The following is a 26,772-nucleotide window of genomic DNA, read 5'->3' as shown; positions in this document are numbered from 1 at the left end:
GGATACTAACATATACACACACACATACATAGTGGATACTTTTTATAGTAAGAAGAATATTAATTAATTGCTTGTTTGTTTCAGATTTTTCGCGCAAAGCTACACAAGGGCTGACTACGCATGACCGTCCATAATTTTAAACGGACAGACTATAGCGAAAGCAGATAGTAGCAGCATTCACCACCAACTGAAACCGTTTTAAACTATTTAACTTCTTAATTTAAATTTAAAGTTAAATTTAGGTTAAAGTTCTTGAGTTAATCTCGTTCTAAGTAAGGTCTTATTAAAATATTTTACTTAAGATCTTACTCAAGATTTCATTTAAAGTTTTAGCAAACTTGCTGGGCTTTACTGCAAGTCTTATTCATTGGTTACCCTAAAAATCTGACTTGTGAATGACTTAAATAAAATTTACAATAATTACAATTCGCTTGCATAACTTGATGCACACAATAACAGATGTCGTTCATGAAAATTGGTGATATACATAACACCTGAACCACTTCTGTATCTGTCATGTCCCAGGATATCTGATTAGCCTAGGCATTTGACGAAAGGCCTCATCGACATATATAGAGTGATTGAAATATTATAGCATACTTTCCTTTGCTTTCACTCATGAGTTCTTAAAATTACATATGCTAACTGGTCTTGCCACTTCAGATTAATTATTTGTTACTTATATACTTAGCAAGAGAGGGCGCTCTTACACAAACTTGCCAAAATTTACACGTGAAGGGCCAGATTCTGAATCTGAGTGAGGTTTATAGGTAATAGTGGTATGTTTGATATATAACTTTTATCAGTTTTAAGCTTAGACTGAAATATAATAAAGATAATTTGTGTTGTTTTTGTAAAAGCATTAAAGTTTATATTGTTTAATTTTATATTTTAGTTTTCACTCTATTTTTTTTATCAAGACAGACGTTAGTACTTGTATCTTAGCGAGTACACTAGCAATGCTTTGCTAGTGTTACTAAGTAAAGGTAGTTACAGTTACTACTGCTAGTGTTCGTTGTCATTCTTCTCGCTCTAATATTAGACGATCGGTGTACTGAAACTATTTATGAATGTAATCTGGCCTAATTGTTAACATGTTCAAAAGAGTTTGGTAAGTTGGTACCATTACTAGCACTACTGAGTACTATTAGTATTACTAATACACTGATACTAATAGTAATACTAGTATAGTAGTAATAGTACTACTGACTAGTTGTAACTTGTACTGTGTAGTCATGAATAGGCTGGACTTTAAGTTAAAAGGTGAATTAACTGCAATTAAGCTATTAACCACTGTGGCAGTAATAGATGTTTTTGATTTAGCTATGTAACATTTACTTATATCATGGTAATGACATTGTTACAATACACGAATGTTGAAATTAATATATATTGTATTTTCTAAAAATAACTAATAATTATTGTTAGAGCATATGTATAGAGAGCATTTCACGAACATTATGTGAAGTAGCCATTTGTAAATACAGTTTTGGTATAGCATGTGCATATGTTTGGTTTTTTCATTTACTATTACCATATACTTTTTGTAATACAATTCAATGTACAGAATGTGGGTGTTGTCAAAGTTTTAAAGTTGTTATACTTTTATATTACTTAGAGTTGGATAAATCAGGGTTTGATGTTAGTTATCTTTTATTGTTTTTCAGATTTAATGAATATTATTGCCTGTAAATTAATGTAAATATTCTCATCTCACACTCATAGCATGAAATTATTAAAAATGTTTGTTGGTGGAGTGAGAATAATTTCATGGAACTGTGTGTATTACAACTACTTTATCACAATCCTGAGAAACTAGTACAAAAGGCCTAAATTAACACTTGCTCACACTCAGTGTACCACTTCACATTTTCTTAAATGACAATTTTGATTAGTGGATGAGGTAACATTTACACCCTGATGTCTTTAGCATTTGTACATATACCTGAAAGTCTAATGAATTACTTGAGAGATGTTTCCTAAATTTTGATAAGAGTGTGTGGTATGCCCTCTTATATTGTCAGCAGAATGAACAAATGATTAAGTAATAAAAATGTTAATACATCCATAATTGAATTAATTTTACTGGTCTGTATTATGCTGAGGTATTGCACTCACTATTAAATTATTTCTTTTGCTACAGTTATTACAAGTCACATTATGTTTCATTTAAACACATTTTGTATTGTAGGAACATAAGAAAAAGCTAGGAGGTACAAGGCCATTTCACTCATTGAGATCATCCCTTATAAAAAAATATCATTAACGTTTGTAATTTCACTAAAATATAGCTCTTCACATCCATATTATAAGTATTTAAAACAAAATATATATATAAGTTGTTGTCAATCTGTGATCTGTTGGCTTTCTTCAAGTAGTCTGTGGAAAGGTTGCATTATTATAGAAAGGAAGCATCAATATAGTCTATGGATCACGTGGTCTGCTGAGATAAAAATAAAAAAAATTCAGATGATCTGCAAACAAAAACTCTTGCGAACCATTGACCTAGATCATATCATCAAGCTAATCATTCAATATGTTTAGAAATATTTTGTTAAAGAACATATATGCACTTATATCTCTAAATCTTAAGCCTATCGTTTTTAATATTCAAGTGCATTTCCAACTTCTCATTTTTGCACTCAAACAGGCCTCTCGTAGGAAGACTATCTACTTTGAACACATGAATCAAGTCCTCCTCATAGTTTAATTAATTATACTTGGAATTATTCCAGCAGTCTGTCTACATTTTGTTCATGTTGATAACCTTCCTCTAATAAGAGGACAAAAAAAAGAGGTCTCACCAGTGTTGTAAGACTATAATAATAATATTGTTCTTAATTCATAATAAAACCAAGAACTCTTATTTGTTCTTTCTACCACAGTTAACCATCAGCAGAAAGATCTAGAGTTTTATGATCAGTTATACCTAAAAACGTTTTTTATCCACAACGTCAATGCTTATTTCTTTCAAGAAGAAAGACATTTTCAAATTTTCATTCTTGAAATGCACAATTTTTTAATATTAAAATTCATCACCAAGTTTGGTTTATTCATCAATATAGTCTAAGCCTGTTTATAACTATGAACCAATCTCAACAGAATCAGCCATTCCCAGAATTTAGTATCATTGGTGAATTTAGAAGTACTACTCAAAAAAAAAAAAAATACATTCAGAGAAATGTAAAACATATCTTCAAACAGAACCCAAAGGTGCCCATTAATCCAATCACAAAAATTACATTTATCATCACTGTTTGCCTTCTACCATATAAACAGTTCTTCTATCCTGTTCTTAACTGTATACCAATCGCTCAAGCATTGAACGTAAGTTTTTAATATCTTTTGAGGCACCTTATCAGTGTCCTTTGATATGAATTCCATCTGTTTTGGATGAGCATATCCTATATGTCATTTATCACTCACTTTCAGAAAATCTTTGACACGCTTGTGAGACAAAAAAACTTTTCTAAACCAATGCTGAAAATCAATACCTAAATGCCAATTTTGCAAATGCTTTTCTGATAAGAGATTTCAACGTATTTTTACAACTTAAATCAAACTAATAGACCGGTGCCTTCCAATATTCTCTCTAGACACTTTTTTTTTTTTAAATGGGATCACATTAGCAATCTTCCTGCAATCAGGAAGTTCCTTGGTGTAAAGAGACTTTTGAGAAAAATAATAATTAAAGCACTTGCATAATAAGGATTCTTTCACCATTCTTAATGGATCTTGATTTTTTTCAGTTAATATAGATTAAAACACTTAAAGTCAGTTAAATTTAATATTTGAACCGAGAAGCGTCTCTTAGCCTTAATGCTAGGTTTTATTTTTTGTTTTATATTTAAACCTTACCCCCTACATTTTGAAAGTGAATTTCATGTTTTTGTATGCTAGGCATTTGTAGTTTATCAGAAGTTTTATTTCCTTCATCATTCATTTAGAAAATTTAAATGTTTGAAGTGAAAAAGTTTCATCTCAGTATCTCAGCAACATTTAACATATTTCCCATTTTTATTAGGCACTCAATCTTTCTCTCTACTAAAGTATCTTGCAGATTTAAGTCCAATTTTCTAAAATCATAATTTGCTACACTTTTGAGTGTGTGTCATGTATTCCTAATACAAAGCAGTAGATTGTCAAATGGGTTAGGCTCTAACATAGATACAGCTATTATATGTATATAAATGTGAATTAGACTTAGAGATGTAGGTTATTTTATGTATCTTATTAGACCTTTGGGTTTTGGGGAAAATATCTCGGAAGTGAAGACCAACATTAGTTTAAGTGTAACACAAAACTCAATTAAAACTTAAGTTTTGAATTATTGTAATAATGAAAATGTGTCCCAATGAAATTTCATTGAAGTTTCAAAATTTAACTTCATATGTGTCTATGATGTGAATTAGGAGCAGTCACTTGATGTATTTGTATAAGAATTGCATTTCACATAGAAAAACTTTAATTCTACTTTACAAAACTTCAAGTTAAGTATATGTATTTTCACTACATATTATCTCTGAATGCTATAAAAATTTGAGCATTAACACTTCTTAAGAGTCACACACAATATAATTGAACCAAGTACTGTATTTGCAGTTTTTGTTGTCATGTGTCTTATTAAATCATTTGATTAATTTTTTCTTCAGTTCATCTTATCTTGTCAAATAAACTTTTGATTTTGAGTAAAGAAAGACGTTTATATATATTCCACTTAGTTGTATTTTTACAAATATATTTTTTGTTGTCAGGCAAGGTTTTTGATGTGGTATTTAGCAATTCTGAGACAGTTGGTTATCAACAAAGTATTACTTTGAGTTTTCTGCATTAAACAAACTTACAGATTTGTTGATGAAAATGATAAATAGAATATCTGTGAAGTTTAGTTAATCACCTTTTTGGCTTCTATCTAAAAATGTTTAATTTATTATTCAGAAAACGTTTTTAATTTTTTAACCATTTTAGAATAAAGAGAAAATATCATATATTTCACAAAGCATCTATCAATACACAAAATAGTTCTGAAAAATCTGAACATTTTAAAACAGTACTGTACAAAACAACTTGACCGACTAGTGTATCAAAAGCAAATTAAAAAGTAGCTCTTCATGTCAGTATATTTGTCCAACAAAGAATTTAAATTACTAGAACACATGTCAAAGTTTTTATTTTATGGAAATACTTAGGGGAAATACAAAATTGCAAAGTTTAGTTTATGTTGAAATATCTGTTTAATTTACTTGGATGACAAAATTATTTCCATCAGGTGTTTGTTTTTGAAAATCTGGCAGGTGTGAAATTAAATCCAGTTAAGTATTTCATGCATAAAAATTTGTAAAACATTTGCAAGTAAATTTAAAAAAAAGTCTTTGCTTATGAAATATTTGTTTTAACAGTATTATTAAACAGTAATAATGTTTTCTATTTAATTAGTTTTATTTGTTAAACTCTCTAACATTGAAATTTACGTGGGTACATACGCACATACACACACACACACATGTATGTTTCTTCATAAGAATTTTTCAAGTTCATTAGTTTTGGAATTATTAACCTTTAAAGTTTAGAAAACTTCACTAATTATTGTATATCTTTTTTCATGCAAATTATTCTGACATATTTTGGAGAAAAACAGTACTAACACATCCACACACACACACAAAGGGACGTGAAAGTAAATGCAGTATTTCTTGTATCGGCTACAATGGCAGATAATAATTATAGTAAAAATAATATCTGAATTTTTAAGTGTTTAATATATCTAAAATTTAATAGCTATGCAACAAATTTTAGACATTTAACTTAAAATTAAAAACAAACCTTTAAAGCAATGAGCCATAAGATTTTGAAAGCTCTAACTAGTGTCTAACATGCAGACACTTTCCATGAATCATTTATTTAAATATGTTTTCAAATATTTGTCTACCAAGATGTTTGACTAAAGTTAAGTTGTTGTTAACAAATATTTTTGTATGTAAACTTTGTGTTTTCTGCTCTTGTAACGTAATATCAAATTTTTTGTATTAAGCTATCCAAACATTTCTCATATTTGACTAGCCTTATTATATACATATTTACACAATTATCTTTCATTTATCATTGTGAGTTTTTAGAATTAGCATGTTATAAAAATAGAATATAATAAAATATAGCATTTAAGACTAGTTACATTAAGTGAAATAAAATGAATTACTGGTATAGTTATGAATAAACTGAATTGCCGTATTTGTTGGTCAAGGAAAGTAAGAGTAGCTAGCAATAATACTTTCATGTGTATGTATGTAAATATGTATAAAATTATGAACTTTAAAATTTCTCATATATCAAGTGTGGTTCTTGGTTTCTGGCTCATACTTTTGAAAGAGTAATAAGCTTTAAGAACTTTAAAATGATATACCTCTCCCTACTACAAAAAATATTTTTGTGGATTTTGAATACTTTTTCATGGTTTTACAATGTTTTAAAAATATTTAACTTCTCAATCAGCCATTAGCTACAGAGTTCAAGGTATTAAGTTCTTGTGCATTATAGTTAACAGCCAAACATAACTTTCACAGAAACATTTGTACACCAGTAGATTCCAAAGTTTAGTGTGTGTTTGAAAGTTTAATGATAAACAGTTCTGTGGTTATGAGTAGTAGTCCAAAACTATTTGTCTTATCTGTAGACTTGTAATTCTAAAAACTGGGTTTTGATAATACCTGTGGTGGGCAAAACACAGATAGCCTATCGTGTACCTTCTGCTTAACTACAAACAAACAAACTATACAACTATATTTGCATATATATTTATATATATATATATATATATATATAAATATATATATATATATAAATATGTGTGTGTGTGTGTAGAAATATATTTACATGTTGTATTTCACCTTCTTACATGTATTTGTGTCTGTGTAGAAATATATACATATTGTATTACACTTTCTTACATGTATTTATGTGTCTGTGTAGAAATATATGTATACATATATTACACTTTCTTGCATATATTTATGTCTGTGTAGAAATACATTGTAATCCACTTTCTTACATATATATATATGTATGTATGTATGTGTGTGTGTGTGTGTGTGCAGAAATATATACATATTGTATTCCAGTTTCTTACAAAGCATTTAATTTATCATAACTTAGTTTTTGGCCATGTTAATAACATTTAAAAAATTACCTTTTATTGTTAGTTTTAAATTAGCTGCTCACTCCTGGAGAAGAGTTCACTCTCTCTCCAACTTCTGGGTTGTTTTCAACATTTTTATATGTTTTGTGTTCTTCTGGTCATTGGGTTTTTTTTTTTTACATTACAGTTGTACTTACTGGTGTTATGCTTGTGTCTTCTTGAGGATATGTATTAATCTCTAGGAACCAATGAGTGAGAGCAAAGGAGGATATGTTGTTATAATATGTAAACAACACTATTTCTGCCCCATCCATTGCCAACGAGGCCCTTCTCCCGCAGGGATATGACACTGTAGTGTTCTAGGCACTATGCATATATACATTTATATATTAAATCAATTTTTCATGTTCAACGAATGTTATGGTGTGAACCAAATTAAGCAATTGAATTTCAATTGTAATCAATTTTAAGTCCTTACTTGTCAGATTTTTACGTTAGAATTAATAATTAGAATTTTAACACCTGTTATTTACTTTTATATTTATTATTATTGATAAGTTAATAGTAATTAATGAGATTTGGGCAGGGAGAAAAATCCTGAATGGCTATTTCTATGCTTTTTAAGTTCTTCGTGCATTAAAGTGAAGGCTGTCACTCACACGATTGAAATGATATGTATTATAAAGGGCAACTTTTATGTACAAGACTAGTATTTCACGTGGAGAATATGTTTTACGTATAAAATCTAGTGGGCAAAGGGTTTCATTTTCGAGTCAGTAGCCACTTGTCCAGATCATACTGGGCTTGACCTAAGACGGACTAATATACATATATAGTCGGATGTTATTTGTCTTCGTGACGAACCAATGTAGTCCGAAAGTGCGTCAGCCTGGTGTGGTTGGGGCGCTCGAGTCGCAATCTGAAGGTCGCGGGTTCGGATCCCCATCCCTCCAAACATTTCAGCCGTGGGGACGTTATAAAGTTCGGTCAATCCTACTATTCGTTGGTAAAAAAAGTAACCCAAGAGTTGGCGGTTGGTGGCGATGACTAGCTGCCTTCCCTCTAGCCTTACATTGCTAAATTATGGCCGCAAGCGCAGATATCCTTCGTGTAGCTTTGAGCGAAACTTGAAACACACAAACGAAAGTGCGCGCGAAATTGTATTGCTCAAACCAGCGGAACACGTGTCTCTCGATTCAAGTCTTTTGGAAATTTCCTCTTTATTGCAGCAAATTGCTGCCAGTAGATATATTTTAGTGCAAGGTAGCATAAAATTTTGGATTATAACTTGTTGACAGTGTTTTTTTTTTTTTTGAATCATGATGTCAGTGTTAAATCTCTATTGAAAAAAAAAGAAAAAACTTGTTATTGTTTGTTCGAGATTACATTAAAATTAAAAGCCTTAAAGCTAATTTTCTTAGAGTATATGATCATTTCAAAATCAAGGTAATCGAATGTAAGTTTATCTTGTTCAGTGAGGATCTACGGTCGTAAAATTTATCTCGATGAATTTGAAGTTTATCTGAGTGTACGTATGTACGGGGAATCATTCCGCTGGGGAAGTTTCTTGTAGACTTGTATACATAAAAAAAAAGTTGTCTGGCCACCTAGTGTGTTATTATGTATATCCAATGCTGCAAGAAAAACTGACTGCTTGAATCGGTTCAACTGTCTGAAATATTACTCTGCCTTTACAACTGAAGAAAACAGGCCCACCTGTCGAAAACGCTAGAGTTTTACCAGGTTTTGTGAACATGATGTACTTTGAAAGGATATATATAAAAGGGAAGTGTTATCGTCAAAATCTACCCTCACTTAATAAATCAATAGAAGAGTTTCGGTTGTAAGCCACAGAAACTAAGTTATACGTTATTCGCAACCTAATTTTATTCTGAAACTATTATAGTCTCCCCTCTGTATATAACATATGGTTTTTGTTCGAGTCGTATTTATAGCCTTGCAGAAATGATCTCAAGCTTCATATTTTATTCATTTTGTATGGTAGGATTTTTGGTAAACTCGAATCTTCCGGAAAATACGATAAGTTTTAAAATCTAAACACCATGAAATAGTAGTTGTTTAACGATAAAGTTTCTATACTGCCTTTGGATCGAGTGTGGCCTATTGTTTAATGTCTGAAGCTTTGGATTAAACGGCAGTCAAAGGTTCGAGGCGTGCATTGTGCATGGACACGCTATAAAAGTGGATAGTCAATCTCATTTGACATTTGAAAGGGCCGGAGAAAGCCCTTTTGGTAGCAGGTGTTGCTGACGGGCTGCCCTCACTCTGTTCATTTATTCAAAATTAATGATGACCAAACTCGAACTTAAATGTTCTCTGACCTCTCTGTTTAGCTCACGCTCGCATAAGGCTCTGTTCAGGTTGAAAATAATTCCAATTACTTTTAAGTTCCATTACCCCCCCCCCACACACACACGCGGAATATCAGTGAATTCCAGCTTATTCTTCAAAATGAACTCATTTTTTAAAATATAGAACGTGACGATCAAAGTTCATATTACACTTTAAAGTGTGTTTGTGTGCAATATTTTTAAATGAATTTGACTTAGTTTTTAATTTTTAGCCATCGTGTTTGAAACTTAAACCATGTTAAACTTAGTGTGTAAAACTGCTTAAACATTGCATTTGGTATTGTTAAACATTTCAGTTGGTATTATTAAACATTTCAGTTGATATTGTTAAACATTTCAGTTGGTATTGTTAAACATTTCAGTTGATATTGTTAAACATTTCAGTTGATATTGTAAATCGATTGTGGAAACTTGATCCTTCATTATCATTATATTCTTTGTTTAGCTTTCACCACTTAAATTTATTTTTATCTAACGACGTGTATGAATCCGAGACATATTTACCGAGCTTGTACTAAAAACAGATTTAATTTGTCATCCTCACGTGTTTGAAGTTTTTAGGTGGACGACATAAACAAGAACAGAAACTGCATGTGTATGAGGTTTTCAGATAGATGACGATAACAGGAACTGTTCGTGTCTGAGGTTATTAGATGAACGACGTTAACAGGAACTGTACGTGTTTGAGGTTTTTAGGTGTACGACATAAACAAGAACTACACGTGTATGAGGTTTTAAGGTTGACGATGTTAACAGGAACTCCACGTGTCTGAGGTTTTTATATGGACGATGTTAACAGGAACTGCACGTGTCTGAAGTTTTAGTGAGATGACGTTAACAGCCGCTTTACTTAACATACAGTCGCTCACTAACATCTTTTCACACACTATCCTGAGAATGTTCACGCTAACATCAGTTATTTGAGCGCCTATCAGATTTTGAATGATTGTTTCATAGTTGAAAAATACAAATGTTAATTATAGTGTAAAACAGGAAACTTAAAACCAAGGGCACAAGTCTACTAAAGTGATTCAACGATTCTCGATCTCTGGTACTTGACCTTTGTAACTGACACACCCCATCTCCCAAAAATAACAAACGCATATAACTCCGAAGGTTCATTTCAGAACGTACTCTGTGTAATTCCTTAGATGTACAATACCTTCTAGCACCTTTCTTTCTCCCAAGTAGCTCAGCAGTAAGTCTGAGGGGTTACACTCCCCAAAATCGGCTTTCGATACTCGTGGTGGACACACCACAGGTAGAGCATTGTATAGCTTTGCGCTTAACAACAAATAAGCAAACAAATAGCTTTCTAGCCTTGCGTCCGAGGCTTTAAGTAATGATATAATGTGATAGAAAATAAAGCTAATTCTAGTAAATTATATCGTGAGACGGTCAATATTGATAGTCCATGGTTAGGTTTAACTTTGCTGTCTGAAAGAAAGATCGCCATTGGTCTAATGAATAGGATTATGAAAAAATATATTATAGCACATGATATTTTTTGTGGTGAACCGAATATATATAACGTTGGGCGACTTAGCATCTCCATATTTATGGTAATTGCACCTTGTTTTCAAGCAACTGATGGCGATATATTAATACCACCTACGTTTCATTACATAATATATAGCCATAGCTGTCAGAATCTTTAGGGGGCGAGAGTTAATGTTTGTTCAGGTTAATAAATGTGTTGTTAGTATTGAGCGCACAGTAAGTGTGTGTGTAAGGTACTGGGCGGAGTTATACATAATAATAAAATAGTGCTTATCACCTCGAGGTAAAGATGGTGGGGAATCCTATTGAATCATTGTTGTTCATGTGACTGCAAAACCCCTGGAATTAGTAGTAGGAAAGTTAGTGGTGGTAGTTTGTTTGTGAGTAACAGCTGAACAATGACTTCTTTATTTTCAGGTGACGGAGGGTGAGAGTGTGACCCCAGTTAGACATATCGGTGGACCTGGTTACCTGTTGGCCAAGAGGAGTGGAAAAGTGGCGCATGATACACGTGGGCTGTAGCTCAGCGTTCTTTGAACCATTTTGATAGCTGACTCCCCAAGTTTCGTGCTTTCCATGCAGAGAGAGAGAGATTCATCTGAGAACGTTGCTTCAGAATCGGTTATTCATGAGTTGTAGTACGCCCTGTTAGCATTTTTATGATAACAAAGTGTCCCAACTGTATATTTGAAGAGAAGTGGAAACAATTAGTACAGTTAGTGTGTTTTCTACTCAACGCAATTCAAATTATTGTTCTGAGTAAAAGAAAAATAGTAAATATGTACAGTGTCCGTACAGGGAACCATTTGAAATCTAATGACATTTGTCTCTGGGTGGTTTTGATATTATCTGTTCAAGGAATGACGCCAAATCTGAGTGCAGTAATTTATGAAGGTAAGTTTACATGGTTTAGTGAAAAACAAGAGCGAATCCTTAATAGCCGCGGTGCTTGAAATTCTTTTAAGCAGGATTAGAGTAAATTAATCGATGAGACTTTTTTAACCTTTTTATTAGCTATATTGTTTGTGCTCCAGCAATACCAAACGTGGGGCGCGCGTATACCTGATTCAATATTATTACCCATCAGGATCTCTACCAGCCCTACCCTCAAATTGAAATTCTTTTAAGCAGGATTAGAGTAAATTAATCGATGAGACTTTTTAAACCTTTTTATTAGCTATATTTTTGTGCTCCAGCAATACCAAGCGTGGGGCGCGCGTATATCTGATTCAATTTTATTACCCATCAGGATCTCTACCAGCCTACGCTCAAATTGAAATTCTTTTAGGCAGGATTAGAGTAAATTAATCTATGAGACTTTGAGCGTGGTCAAATACATCAATCGAAAGGCTTTGACCACCTGAGTCCAAAACTATATCGGTCAAGAGATGACGGATATATCAGTTAAAAAGTTTGTACTTGAAAAAAACAACTCAAAACTGTTCTACGAGCCGATGTGCCGCGGCTAAAAATGTCAGAATATGGTATTCACGCAATTCATATTATGGCTTAACAACTTTGGCCAGAATTTCTAACTATGGATGGAAGTCCCACTTGATTATTTCTTTATTTATCAGTTATTGAAGACGTTTTCAATTCAGAGATTGCGTTCATCATCGGTTTTAGTTAATAATTTTAATACTTTATGTAGAAAATTGCATGTACGTGTATTGTTGTCCTTAAAAAATTACTATTTTCTTTTGAAAAAAGATATATATATATATATATATATATAGACAGAGAAGAAGGACATGGTTTTCCAACAGATAATAACATTATACGTGCCAGTCTTTATACGTTAAACATTCCTTCAGCTGAAATAGTGTTCGAAAGCGGCACTTATCAATAGCGTTAAGCTATCTTGGGCCCGGCATGGCCAGGTGGTTAGGGCGCTTGACTCGCAATCTGAGGGTCGCGGTTTCGAATCCCCATTACACCAAACATGCTCGCACTTTCAGACGTGGGGGCGTTATAATTATGGTCAATCCCACTATTCGATGGTATATTAGGGACGGCTAGCGCAGATAGCCCTCGTGTAGCTTTGCGCGAAAGTCAAAACAAGCAAACAAATACTCTATCTTGTTAAACAAACCTTGTATGTGAAAAATCTGTCCCATAAATTTTTTCAGAGCTAATTCTTAGATAGGGATGAGAATTTTCCGTCAATCGGTGGATTTCTGTTGTATTTTTTTTGTGCGAAAATATGCACATTAGTTTGATATGAAGATGAAGTGAATTTAAACACTGGTAATGGTTATCGAGTGGCATGATGAAGCGATGTCTAAAGATGTTGATAGTTCGATTAAAAACTAATTCAGGTAGGATTGATTGGAGAAAGAACTAGAAATTACGTTTGTAGATGGGAGTAAACCATAAGTGACGAACTGAAAACTGTGAGAATTTATTAAAAATGTTGATTTACCAGGAAAAACTTAATGCACGAACTTCTAAGTTGTAGTTCACGGGGTTGCTCTGAAACTTTGACACACGAACCTACTAAAAAACCACATAGAACTGTTGAAGGACTAACAACATTTGGCTAATTTACTGCAAAATTTAAGGGCTTCATATCTGTAAAATATATGAAAAAAAATGTTCCAGAGTCTATTCAAAATGTTTCATTTGCCCGTTATGTCTACATAGTGATTTAAGTTGTATTCAAAAACCCGAATGTAGATAAAACCCTTTTTTTGTTCTATCGCATTCTTTAACATGTAAGAACAAAATACTGATTTTAAAAGGATCATTGCTTATCGAGTTACATGGCCAAAGTGTTTACTAAGTTAGTATGTCCACTTCCTGCTCCAGTTAGATAGTACTCTTTTTAGGCTTACAACGCTACAATTATTCGGAGTTCGATCCCTTGCGGTGGGCATAGTACAGGTAGCTCATTGTAAAACTTTGTGCTTAAATAGAGAAACGAGTTAGTATGTTGGAACAATTGTCAGAGGGCTCCAAACATGGAACTATGACGACTGGAAAAGTCAAGTATTTTGGGACATTTTTTAAATGTGTGTGTAACCTAATTGTCCATTGAAATTACTCAAAGTTCCAAAACCAGGGATCGAACTCGGATTCGCATTAAAAACTATATGATTATTGAAAGATTAGTATCACTGATTAAAGTAAAGTATGACTGGTTACAAAATTGATGTTATGACTTAATAAACCGGCATACCTCGGAATTATAGGAATTTAAAAGTCGGTTCGAACGAGGTATGTAAGACAACAACAAAATGTATAATGGTGTCGAAAATTTTTACCTCAGATGAAATACTTGTTTGCATAGCTAACTGGTCAAGTAATGTATTTTAGTTTTAATTAGATGTGTGATGTTAAAGTGTAACGAACGTATTCTGTATTCGGTGTGTGAAACGAGTTCTTCTCCTTGTTTTATATTTTCTTATACACAAGAAGGAAAGAAATCGTTTTTCAACTTTACAATCTCCCCCTATTTCCTTATGGTTATACGCTCTAGTGACTTGTAACACTAAAAACCGGGTTTCGATATCCGTAGTGGGCACAGCACAGACAGCCTCTTGTGTAGCTTTGTGCTTAACAACAAACAGAACATTTCTTGTCGTTGTAAAGAAATCTGGTATATCTTGAGGGAAATGACCCATTCTTTGTTCAAAATGGGAAGAATGTGGTAAAAGAAGCCATTAAAAACCATCTGCTTCCCTCAGTTCTTAAGTTGACCTACGGTTTCCAGCGCGAAATAAAAGAAACAAAATGCTATTCATAACTTGTGGTCTTGTCGCAGGCCCATAAATATTGCTTTAGGCCTACGTGCGCTTTTGTAGATTTGATGGAATCATTGTTACCTGTGTGCTTGCAATGTTAGTCCCTTGACAACCTAGGTACGCTACATCTCCAATAGACCTGTCTTTGTTAAGTTCGGCCTGTATCATATAGGCGACTGTTACATTTAACAATGATATCACGTGAGGTTAGAAGAACATCCTGATTTGCTGGTTTGTATACATCAACCCATAGTACCAATTTATGATTTTCTTTTCTTTGCTTGTTTGATGCAATATTTTATTGACAAGTTTCGTGTAAGCTGTGGCGAGTGTATGTTTTATGGGTTAATTTTCAAGTTTCGTTCAACTGATAATGATCAGTTGGTTCGTTTTTTTATTTCAAACTTTTAAGTGTATATGTAGGAAAATATCAGACTGTCAGGTTTTGTTTCATTTCAAAATTAAATCTTATTAACCTTAAATCTTTAAGAGCTATTCTTTCCTTTTAAACACAATATCTCAAAACTGTATACTTGTATAGTAGAAGCAGTAGGCCAGGTTGCACAATCAGTAATATGTTCTAGTACTTAAGAGTCAGATATTGCAAAGTAGGGAAATTGTATATATATATCATACACTCTTCAGCCGTCTACATTTGTTTTGTTCAAACAAAACTTTCACGTTGACCTCCTATGTATGTACAATAACCGTTTTTCACAAAAAGCTACCTTTTGTTATTTTCATTAACTAACAAAAATTTCGATTCTTCATGGCGAAGCGTCAGACATAAAACATTTTCTGGAGTTTTATTTAGGTCGTTTCTGATTGGTTAATTATCTTTCATCTCTTTGCCCGAAACTTTGAACGTTACCCAAGATTCCTTTGAAATTGGTGAGGACAGAAGAAGGTGGACGAAATATGTTCGTTATCATAACGGTCTAATTCTATAGATAATTTTGAAATACTCTGTTTAACCAGAATATCGTACCAGGGTGGATAGAAATCTGGCAGAAATATTGTTTAGAGATTCAGCATCTGACAGAAGCCAACGTAGATTTGATTTAATGTTCATCGCTAGGATTCTACCCTTTTGTGACCTAGATTGTTCACACCTACTAGTGATTAGTGTTGATAACGTGATACCCCAGTGTATTTTAAATCGGAGGCCCCCAACCAATAAAAATGCCTTAAAATGTGATTTATCAATTTCAAAAAGGAACTTTAATTATATCTATGAACTACTTTTTCTATTGAATTATATGTTTGTAATTTAATGTGACTTTTTCTTGTCAATTTATATCTATTATAATTAGACCATTAGCAATTTATTATATTTGTGTTAAATTTGTAGACTGATGAGCAATTAAATATACACACTTAATTTTATGTAAGTTTATCTTATTTGCGTTTTAAAATACGAAGCAATACTGTAATTTAATTAATTCAACATAATTTTTATCGGCTTATTGTTTATTTAAAATTAAGATGAATTCAGCATCTTTGTTTCCGGCCCATTTTTTTTTGGCGGCCCACCAGAAAAAGCTTCACGGCCCCCCGAAGGGGGGGGGCGCAGCTCCCACCTTGGGAAACACTGTTTTAAATCATTATGGACTAATTATTAATTTTTTTACCAATTGCCAATATTACTTAGCTTTCACTTTTTTATGAGTTTTTATTGAGTATTTACATAATTATTAAAACATAGGGTGTTTGTAAAATTATTTCACAAACCACTGTATAGAGAATCTTTCATTATAAGCCTATCGATAAAACAACGACAATTTGTTCAGTATGTTATATATTCCCCCTTTTATCGAAAGCTGTTTTCATAAAATTCCCATTATTACATAAATCGAGTCTTGTAAGCATAATGTTAAAAACATTACGCTCTCTCCAATTAACGATTGATAGTTCAAGCAGTTTGTAACAAATGTTACTTCTGTTTTTTTTTTGGAAGGTAGGTGGCGAGATGAACGTGAAGTTAGTAATTCTTCAAAACATGTCCAAGGTAAACAAACAAAATCGTTTTGTGTTGTAAACTGTTTTAGTCGGAGCCATTCAAAAAAATTGTCCGTGTACGTTTTTATATTTAGCAACAACCGCTAAGTATATTGAGTATGAGAGAAACAGTATTTATATCAATAAAACTAAGTGATTGTGCCTGAACTTGTTATTATAAGCTAAATGTTAAATAAGTACGGATTTCACTTTTTTCCTTCTGATAAATAGTGAATAGAACGACGCATGACAAATATTGTTGTATTTTTAGCACAAAGCTCACAATGGGCTATTTGCCCTTTGTCCACCGTGTGAAATCGAATCCTAGGTTTTAGCACTGTAAGTCCGTAAACTTACCGCTAACGGCCTGTTGGTTAGGGCGCGGACTCGAATCCTCGTCATCGAACATGCTCGCCCCTTTTAGCCGTGGCGACGGTATGTTGTGACGGTCAATCCCACTACCATATTTGCCGGTGTATTAGACAATCCCATGTATAAGACGACTCTGGATTTTTTGAGCAAATTTCTTTGAGGTTTGGTGTATAGGACGACCTCTATTATCGAGCAAGTCCAGGATGTTACTTTTGTAATGAAATTCTTAGAAGTTATTTTTAAACTGTGCTAACCTGCCTTCCGGGGTAATCAGTACGACCACAAATGTTTTTTTTATGCTCTTCGAACGCTACAGACAGCTCAAACATGTACTAAACATGTACCTTCTGGGGTAATCAGTACGACCACAAATGTTTTTTTATGCTCTTCGAACACTACAGACAGCTCAAACATGTACCTTCTGGGGTAATCAGTACGACCACAAATGTTTTTTTATGCTCTTCGAACACTACAGACAGCTCAAACATGTACCTTCTGGGGTAATCAGTACGACCACAAATGTTTTTTATGTTCTTCAAACGCTACAGACAGCTCAAACATGTACTAAACATGTACCTTCTGGGGTAATCAGTACGACCACAAATGTTTTTTTATGCTCTTCAAACGCTACAGACAGCTGAAACATGTACTAAACAACTTTACAAAGTTTTCATCACAGTTGAACTCCTTTTCTATTACAAAAAAATACTTAACTTTAAGATATAGTGATCTACTATAGCAACATGTTTACAAAATTAGTGTACGTTAGAGAAACTAACATTTTTTGACATAATAATTGCAATATTTTAATATGACGAATGAGCTCAATACATTTCAAATCAAAAGTGTCTTGGTTAATAAAAAATGCAAAAAGAGTAAAAGGAACAACGTAGTTTTGGTTAAATATGCTATTAACCGGAGAGATCTTTCTGGAACTCTGTAGTTAAACCTATGCATAAGACGAGGAGTAAAATCGGGCATTGTTTTAAGAATTGGTAAAAGAGTAGCCCAATAGTTTACGGTGGGTGTTATTAGCTAGTAGCCTTCCCTCTAGTCTATCACTGCTAAATTATGGACGGCTAGAACAGATATCCCTCAAGTAGCTTTGCACGAAATTCAAAATATAACTTACTGCTGACCTAGTCTATTACAATGCTTGAATCCGAGTTTCGATACCTGTGGTTGGCTAAGCACAGATAGCCCATTGTATAGCTTTGTGCTTAATTACAAACAAACCAAACCAGCTTTTCAAAAAGCAAACAAATAGTTCAACAAACAACAACAACAGTTCAGGGGGGGAGGAAGAGGTCTAACTAGCATCTGACCCTCCCAGGTCTCCAAGACCTAAATCCCGATGCTGACCGAACGAACCGGCAAACACATGATGGATGAGGATTCTTATTTCAATTAAATCTCTTTTATAATCTGAAATTCTCATTTAACGTTAGATTTAATAAACTTTTAATGTAAGGATTTGTGTACGATATTAATATTAAAAAAGATAGAATTTTAAAAACCTTTATAAGTTTGAACTTAGTTGCTCGTTATTAAAGCGTTTTAATTTTTAAAAAAAAGTGGATAACTAGTGCAACTAGATGTATAAGTATTAACTTAAACTTGAACTTAAACTTTCGTGATTGCGGTGAATGGGATTAAACGCAAAATGAAACAGATTTTGAAATAAGAAATATAAAACATTTATTAGGCATGTTTCGACAGTTAATTATGTTGCATGGATCTTTTAGCTGTGTGTATATACTTATTAGATAAATATTAATGAGTCCTCTAAGGGAATAAAATGCAGATACAAAATTTTGCTGACTTGTTCAACTTTCATTTATAAGTTTAGAATCTCATTAGGCATAGCATAAACCAATGGCTCCAATATGTATATACAATCACCATTAACTGGCTTACATAATGACGTAAGCATTCGCGTAGGCGCGGGGGGTGCGACAAATGTGATCGTACTCCGTAAATTGCACACATACATGTATAAAATATAAGGTATAAAAAATAGTCTCAGACACTATTAAAGTGCACCATTTTCAATGAACACAGCAAACTTTCCAAGAGGGTATGCTTTTAGACCCAAGTATGGCTTCCAATTTTCTTTTTTTTTCCTCCGCTTGTTGTGGTAGGAATTTAATACCCGTGGGTTCCAGCAATTATTTGCTTTCGCGTTGATGATGATGAACAGCGAAAAAGAAGAGATAGGAAAAATAAAAGGTGGGGATCGATAGACCCCAATGTCAGAGAGTTTGTGTTGGGGATCGATAGACCCAATGTCAGAGAGTTTGTGTTGAGGATCGATAGATCCAATGTCAGAGAGTTTGTATTGGGGATCGATAGACCCAATGTCGGAGAGTTTGTGTTGGGGATCGATAGACCCACTGTCAGAGAGTTTGTATTGGGGATCGATAGATCCAATGTCAGAGAGTTTGTATTGGGGATCGATATATCCAATGTCAGAGAGTTTATATTGGGTATCGATATATCCAATGTCAGAGAGTTTGTATTGGGGATCGATATATCCAATGTCAGAGAGTTTGTATTGGGTATCGATATATCTAATGTCAGAGAATTTGTACTGGGGATAGATATATCCAATGTCAGAGAGTTTGTATTGGGGATCGATAGATCCAATGTCAGAGAGTTTGCATTGGGGATCGATTGATCCAATGCCGAACAATTTGCTGTTGGGGATAAACGAGAGTATCCCGGGAAAATCCACTTTCGCTAGGCGGGCGCCGAAAGTTTTGTTAGACCAATGCTCAGAATGAAATCTAATGCTGGAAGAAAAAAGTAATTACATAAAAACACCAATTAAAATGTTGTTTGCCCTCAGTGTTTGCATTGTTTTAATCGTGCAAAGGGTTTTGAAATAATAACGTCTTTTCCATTCAAAAGTAGCACGCTCCTTTTATAGATTTCTCACATCGCCTCTGATAAGTGAAAGTCTCGTTTTCAGAAAGTGAAATTTTATGAAATCTTAAACTAATCAAGGAATGACTTATTAAAGATTACAAGATACGATTCATCGTGTGTTCTGAAACTATTTATTGTGTCTTCATTAATTTTTTGCTAAGTTCTCTAATTATCGGGCCGGGCATGGCCAGGTGGTTAGGGCGCTTGGTTTGCAATCTGAGGGTCGCGGGTTCGAATCCCCTTTTAGCCGCGGGGGCGTTATAATGTGACGGTTTCATTGGTAAAAGAGCATCTCCATAGTTGGCGGTGGGTGATGATAACTAGCTGCTTTCCCTCTAGTCTTTCACTGCTAAATTAGGGACGGCTTTTGCAGATAGCCCTCATGCATCTTTGCGCGAAATTCAAAACAAAGCTAACTCTAATTATTCTTTTATCCTTTGTATAGTATGTTTAAGTATGAATAATCAAGAACTTTGTTTCCTTTATTCTATTATAGGCACAGCGATAAGTCCGAAGGCTTATAACGCTAAAAATCGGGTTTCGATACCTGTGGCGGGCACGGTACAGATAGTCCATTGTGTAGCCTTGTGTTTAGCAACAAAACAAATATTATAATGTGAATGCAATAAAGTTTTATTTCATTTCAAACAGAAGTGTGAAAAACATTGTTCTAAAATAATTGAAACATTTATTCATGATTCCACTACTCTTTTTAAGTTCATTACCACGTCGTACAGGGCAAGGCGTGGCCTCACGCATGCTTAACTTGCCCGGATTTATGATTTGGGTCTCATTGTCACGAAAATGAGACCCGTGGTGGGCAGAGCACAGATAGCCCATTGTGTAGCTTTGTACTTAATTATAAACAAACAAACAATAATTTGTTCCACAGTCAGTGCGCCATTATGTGACCTTCATACAGTCAGTGCGCCATTATATGACTTCATACAGTCAGTGCGCCAGTAACTCACGTCACCTTGACGTAGGCAGTGTGTTCAGTATCGACATGACTTTGATATGAATGTTTAATTTGAAGAGGTGAGACTGAATAAAAAATTCAGATTTAAAATTTTTTCATTGCCGTTGTATACTGTCAGGCTGTAAAATATCTTGCATAAAAATATCAGTATAAATGTTGTGTTGTTTCATTATACATGTTCCAGGTTACATTTGTTGAATTCGCCCCTAGTCATCTTTATGATCGTTCAAACCCTAATGTTTTTTAATTACATATTCTTTATTTTAACAAATCACGAAACTAAGTTTCCTTCTCTCACTCTCTTAACCCCGGCCTGGCATGATCTGGTGGTTAGTGCGCTCTACTCGCAATTTGCGGTTTGTGAATTCGAATCCCCGTCACCGAACATGCTCGCCCTTTCAGCCGTGGGAACGTTATAATGTTACGATCAGTCCCACCACTCGTTTATAAAAGAGTTGGCGGTGAGTGGCGTAAATAGCTGCCTTCCCTTTAGTCTATCACTGCTAAATTAGGGCTAGCTCAGACAGCCCTGGAGTAGCTTTGCGCGAAATTCACCCGACCCCCCCCTACAAAACAGATGTTCTGTAATAACATTGAAAAGCCACGATGCCAAAAGGAATAAAACCGAAAATGAAAACTTAAAACATGAACAACACCGAAATTAATAGCATGGAAAGGATCGAAATACCATTAATAGGAATGGCATGCTTGTTCGTTTGAGACTTTAGGTATCAGTACTGACTATTTTCAATTTTCTCGATCATAAGCCTTTATGAGTTAGTTGTAATCTTTTTTTTTTCTGTTTGTCCAAGCATTACAAAACTGTTCCTCTCGATGTTTACCGTTTTTATATTACTTCTCTTTGAACAGATTTGCGATACCTGTCTTTTCCATGTTATTCCATTCGACGTTATTATGTCTTTCCCAAAGCAGACGAGTAGCAGAATACAGATTATTACAGACTCCACGTGTTAGGAATCTGAAGCTACACATGTTTTAAAAAAATACACGGATAAAGAAACTTGGGCTGCTACATAGATTGCGTGAATCAAAGTTTTTCTTTGGTTTTTAGAGTAACTTAAATTAAAGTTGAAATATTATTAACCTTTAACTGAATTACAAAGCTTGGGTCTGTAAAACTTTGGAAAATATACAGGAAGAGCCGGAGAGTTTGAGGCTAACAATATCCATTTCTATATCTGCTCTACACGAATACATAAGCTTCTTGAAAATTATAACCCTGACAGTGACAGATCTACGTCACTTCCCGTGTTACGTGTCGTGGAGTTGGCATACTGATACGTTGACGTTTGAGGATCAGAAAGCAGAGAATTTGTTCTAAGAATTGAATCAATTCGCATCGCACGTATAATGTTACCATAGTGAGAGTAGTGTATCGTGTGTGTGGTGAAATATACAAAAAAAATTTAATAAATCTAATATTTATATACGAAATCTACTGTTGTTCAAACTAGTTAAAGCATTAGATTGCAGATTGAAGTAGGAGAGGGATCTCCATATTTTCTCCATAATACGACCACGAAAAACCAACTTTCTCCATCATTAGACATGTAGAAGAACCATTTCCATTCCTCTCCTACAGCATGTATTATGCAGGGAGTCACCTGTACCTGTAGCATCTATTTGTATGTCACGATGCCAGTATATTTTGCTATTTTTTTTCCATCGGTGAGCGTTTGGTTTCTTGTGTTACGCTTCAAAATATCGTGACGTGTAAACTTGTATTTCCATATTTCTTCTGCCTATCGTACTATCTTACTATCCTCGACATATTTTCCCCTAGTTTTGAACAGTAGTTTTTACCAGGTGATTTAATATATATATATATATATATATATATATATACACACACACACACACACACACACACACACATACCACACCACAGGTGTGAAGTTACGTGAAATTTTGACGTGTATTAGTTTCATTTATGTGATCTTGATGTAAGACCATACCTAGAGGGGTATGCCTTGTTTTTCGAGTTGTAGTTATATTTTAGTTTGAAGTGAGCAGGTTTTTCTGGGATTGTTACTTTTCGAGAATAAAAAACGTTTTGATATCAGGAAACGCCTCGTGACTAGAGCTCTAAATTCGTAATCTGAGGGTTGCGAGCTCGAATCCCGTCCCCAAACATGCTCGCCTTTTCAGCGGTGGGGCGTTATAGAGTGACGGTGAATCCCACTATTCGTTGGTAGAGAGTAGCCCAAGAGGTAGCAGTGGGTGGTGTTGACTAGCTGCCTTCCTCCTTGTCTGTCACTTCAAAACTACAAACGGCAAGCGAAAAAAGCCCTCTAGTAGCTTTGAGCGAATTTCAAAAACAAATTAGTGTCGGGAAACTTCAAATATGCCATTTATACTGTAAGTTTAGTGTTTTTATTTATAACGTTTCTACAGCTACCATAAAATATCGTAAAGGCAGATAATGCTTTTACTTGCACTCGGTCTGGCTAATTCCGACCTGTGTAATAACTTTCGTTAATTGGTTCCTTTATATTTGGATTTATGCAGCGGAACTTTATACTACTAATGTGAAACGAATGGAAAACGCTGTTATCTGTAGAAATACGGCGTCATTTACTCGATATAATTTACATTCTATGCTATCGTCCGTTTGAGTTTGGACTACTGTAGGCTTTTGTTTTCCCCACGGATAAATTGTTGATATATCTGTGTATCACCGTATTCTATGCCATTTACAAATCACGAGTGCAATAACTGTGATAGTTTTGTTTCCGACGTATAATGAACTTTATTTGCAAATACCACGAGAGTCTTTCAGTCTGATAACTTGAGATACGACTTCAAAATCGGCTAATAAATCTAGGAGATTGTTGTCATAAGTTCCACCCGTTTTCGGAACCCCTGTTTTAATATGCATCCATCAAAAGCTTACCCTAGTAGAACTCGAGAAACATTCTGAACCACACACCGGAAGTCACAGTACTAGAAATGAGACAAACATTTGTTGAAATACAAAAGAAATCAGAAAAGCAGAATTTATGTATACTATAAGATTAAATAAAAAGAAAAAAGAATAGTATGAACCACACTTTGTCTCAACCAGCTGTTAGAGGGTATAACTAACAAATCAAATGAACCACACTTTGTCTGAACTAGCTGTTAGAGGGTATAACTAACAAAGAAAATGAACCACAATTAGTCTCAACCAGCTGTTAGAGGGTATAACTAACAAATCAAACGAACCACACTTTGTCCCAGCTGTTAGAGGGTATAACTAACAAATCAAATGAATCACAATTAGCCTCAACCAGCTGTTAGATGGTATAACTAACAAAGAAAACGAACCACACTTTGTCTGAACTAGCTGTTAGAGGGTATAACTGACAAATCAAATGAACCTCACTTAGTCTTAACCAGCTGTTAGAGGGTATAACTAACAAATCAAATGAACCTCACTTAGTCTTAACCAGCTGTTAGAGGGTATAACTAACAAATCAAAGGAATCACAATTAGCCTCAACCAGCTGTTAGAGGGTATAACTAACAAATCAAATGAACCACAATTAGTCTCAACCAGCTGTTAGAGGGTATAACTAACAAATCAAATGAACCACAATTAGCCTCAACCAGCTGTTAGATGGTATAACTAACAAATTAGAATGCAAAGTAATGATTAACTAATACATTTTTAAAACAAGAGTTTAAGTTGTGTTTTAGAATTTTTCGTTTGTTTTTTCTGTTATTAAAAGAATAATTGTAGTGTCAACTAAAATATTAACTGGTCTGTGTGGTGATTTCATTCTGATAATATAAAAACTGGAATGTGGAAAGATTGAATAAAACGGAAATGTAGACATCTTTATATATCAATTGTTGTGTTAATTTGTAATGTGAAATCATAATTGCTATTCTTAGATAGATAGATAGGTTAAGTGGAGTATTCATATTGAGTTGACTGTGAAATTGGCGGCTACTGCCTATTAGAGAAATATACTGGTGACTGTACAATCTACTCATGCAGCTCGACTGTAGAGGACGATGTTTCGAAAATTTTCCGCCTTTCGTCTTCGTTTTGTCGTAATTGTTATTGATTGACCAATGGCTATACATTTTAGTCGCATGCACGTGTAAGGTAAAAATGAACCGCATGTTTATCTTTTCTTAGTTTATCAGACAGTTTTGAAACAAAATTGAGCTGGTTTATAACTTCTCAGACCGTGTATTCGTTTACGTTTACCTTTCAAATGAAACGCATTTTACTCCCATACCCCTCCATTTTTTTATTTTTTTTTTACTCAGTGATGATGATACAGTCAGCTTGTAAGTTAGTCACGTTCTCCGATTGTCATCCGGCAGTGTTTTCCGTGTACGCACGTCTAGAAGATATCTTTTAGTTTAGTTAAAGGGGAAAAAAGTCTGATTCATAACAATGAGGTTCTTCTATATATTCCGACAGCTCCAATACGTTTGTTATATTTTATTTTTTCTAATGACCAATTACCGGATCTGACCATCTCGTTTCAGATACACGCGTGTTCCCCCATTGTATGCACAGTGCATCATCATATAACTTCATCATGTCTAATACAGAACTTCTGCTAAAATCCTTTTCTCGGAAGAGACATCTTTGTCAATCCAGCGCAGCAGACTGTGATGTGTATCTGTGGGCTTTGTTGCGGCACTCAACTTGGCGGCATAACGGCGACATTACTCGAATTCTGTACACGCTTTATGACTTGTCAATGATCCATTTTCGTTTTAGTGAAATTGATTTTTTCCCACTTTTTCGATAAGTCTTTGTCTTTACTGTGAACTGTAATAAAAGAAAAAATACTTGCACAGTTTCTTTGCCAGTGTTTCACCATAGTTGTAATGAAGCCCTATTCTGTATTTGTACACGTCGATATACAGCCAACAATTATTATATACATTACACACGTGCAATAATATTCTATTTCATCCTCTTCACGTTTACCTAATAATTATATGAAATTACATTATATAAAAAAATAATTTGATTGTAGAATAAATACATTTATATGTAGTTTAAGACTACAAAATGTTATACTTATAATATATAATGTGTACAATATAATGTGTGGTCTGTTTAACGCAACACTAAGATAAAAATATCTGACAAACTGTGAAATGATCGATCTTGGAATGAAGACATTGGAGTTATGTAGGTTTGATTTTTCCCCTATACACTTACAAGTAAGCCTCTTGATCTATACTCAGCCTTAATAGGCGGGTGTGGTAGATGTTGCTGTGTAGTAGTATTTTGTGCACTACGGTGTAAATCCGAATGTGAACACGATTATGGACATCATTTTTAAATTTGACATGAGTGATACCTAGTGGGCGCCCGGCATGGCCAGGTGGTTAAGGCGCTCGACTCACAATCTGAGGGTCGCGGGTTCGAATCCCCGTCCCACCAAACATGCTCGCCCTTTCAGCCGTGAGGGCGTTATAATGTGACGGTCAATCCCACTATTCGTTGATAAAAGAGTAGCCCAAGAGTTGGCGGTGGGTGGTGATGACTAGCTTCCTTCCCTCTAGTCTTATACTGCTAAATTAGGGACGGCTAGCGCAGATAGTCCTCGTGTAGCTTTGCGCGAAATAAAGACAAACAAACAAACAGATACCTGTGGGGCTTATGATCAATAAGTCTAGTCACATTTCTATTCTGTTGAATTCATTTTTTGATTGACTGGTGAGTAGTTTTAATATTATAAAAGAACAGCTTGAAGTTATTCTATTGCGGTAA

General features: G+C 34.2%; 1 protein-coding gene across 3 annotated transcripts in view; it reads left to right on the top strand.

Moving 5' to 3' along the window:
* The first annotated feature begins 713 nt into the window (after positions 1-713).
* Positions 714-26,772, top strand: part of LOC106456979 (semaphorin-2A-like) — an 80,316-nt gene continuing 54,257 nt past the window's right edge. The window contains exons 1-2 of one of the 3 annotated variants that reach the window (XM_022382786.1): positions 714-770; positions 11,422-11,898. In XM_022382786.1, coding sequence (XP_022238494.1) covers positions 11,664-11,898 — 235 coding nt within the window. In that variant the 5' untranslated portion in view covers positions 714-770; positions 11,422-11,663. Of the gene's footprint in view, positions 780-1,024; positions 1,112-11,421; positions 11,899-26,772 lie in introns of those variants that run through there. The other 2 variants (XM_013916361.2, XM_022382785.1) reach the window with 2 other exon arrangements.

The sequence above is a fragment of the Limulus polyphemus genome, unplaced genomic scaffold (assembly GCF_000517525.1).
Source record: "Limulus polyphemus unplaced genomic scaffold, Limulus_polyphemus-2.1.2 Scaffold277, whole genome shotgun sequence".
NCBI classification, from domain to species: domain Eukaryota; kingdom Metazoa; phylum Arthropoda; class Merostomata; order Xiphosura; family Limulidae; genus Limulus; species Limulus polyphemus.
This window is presented reverse-complemented; position numbering and strand designations above follow the sequence as displayed.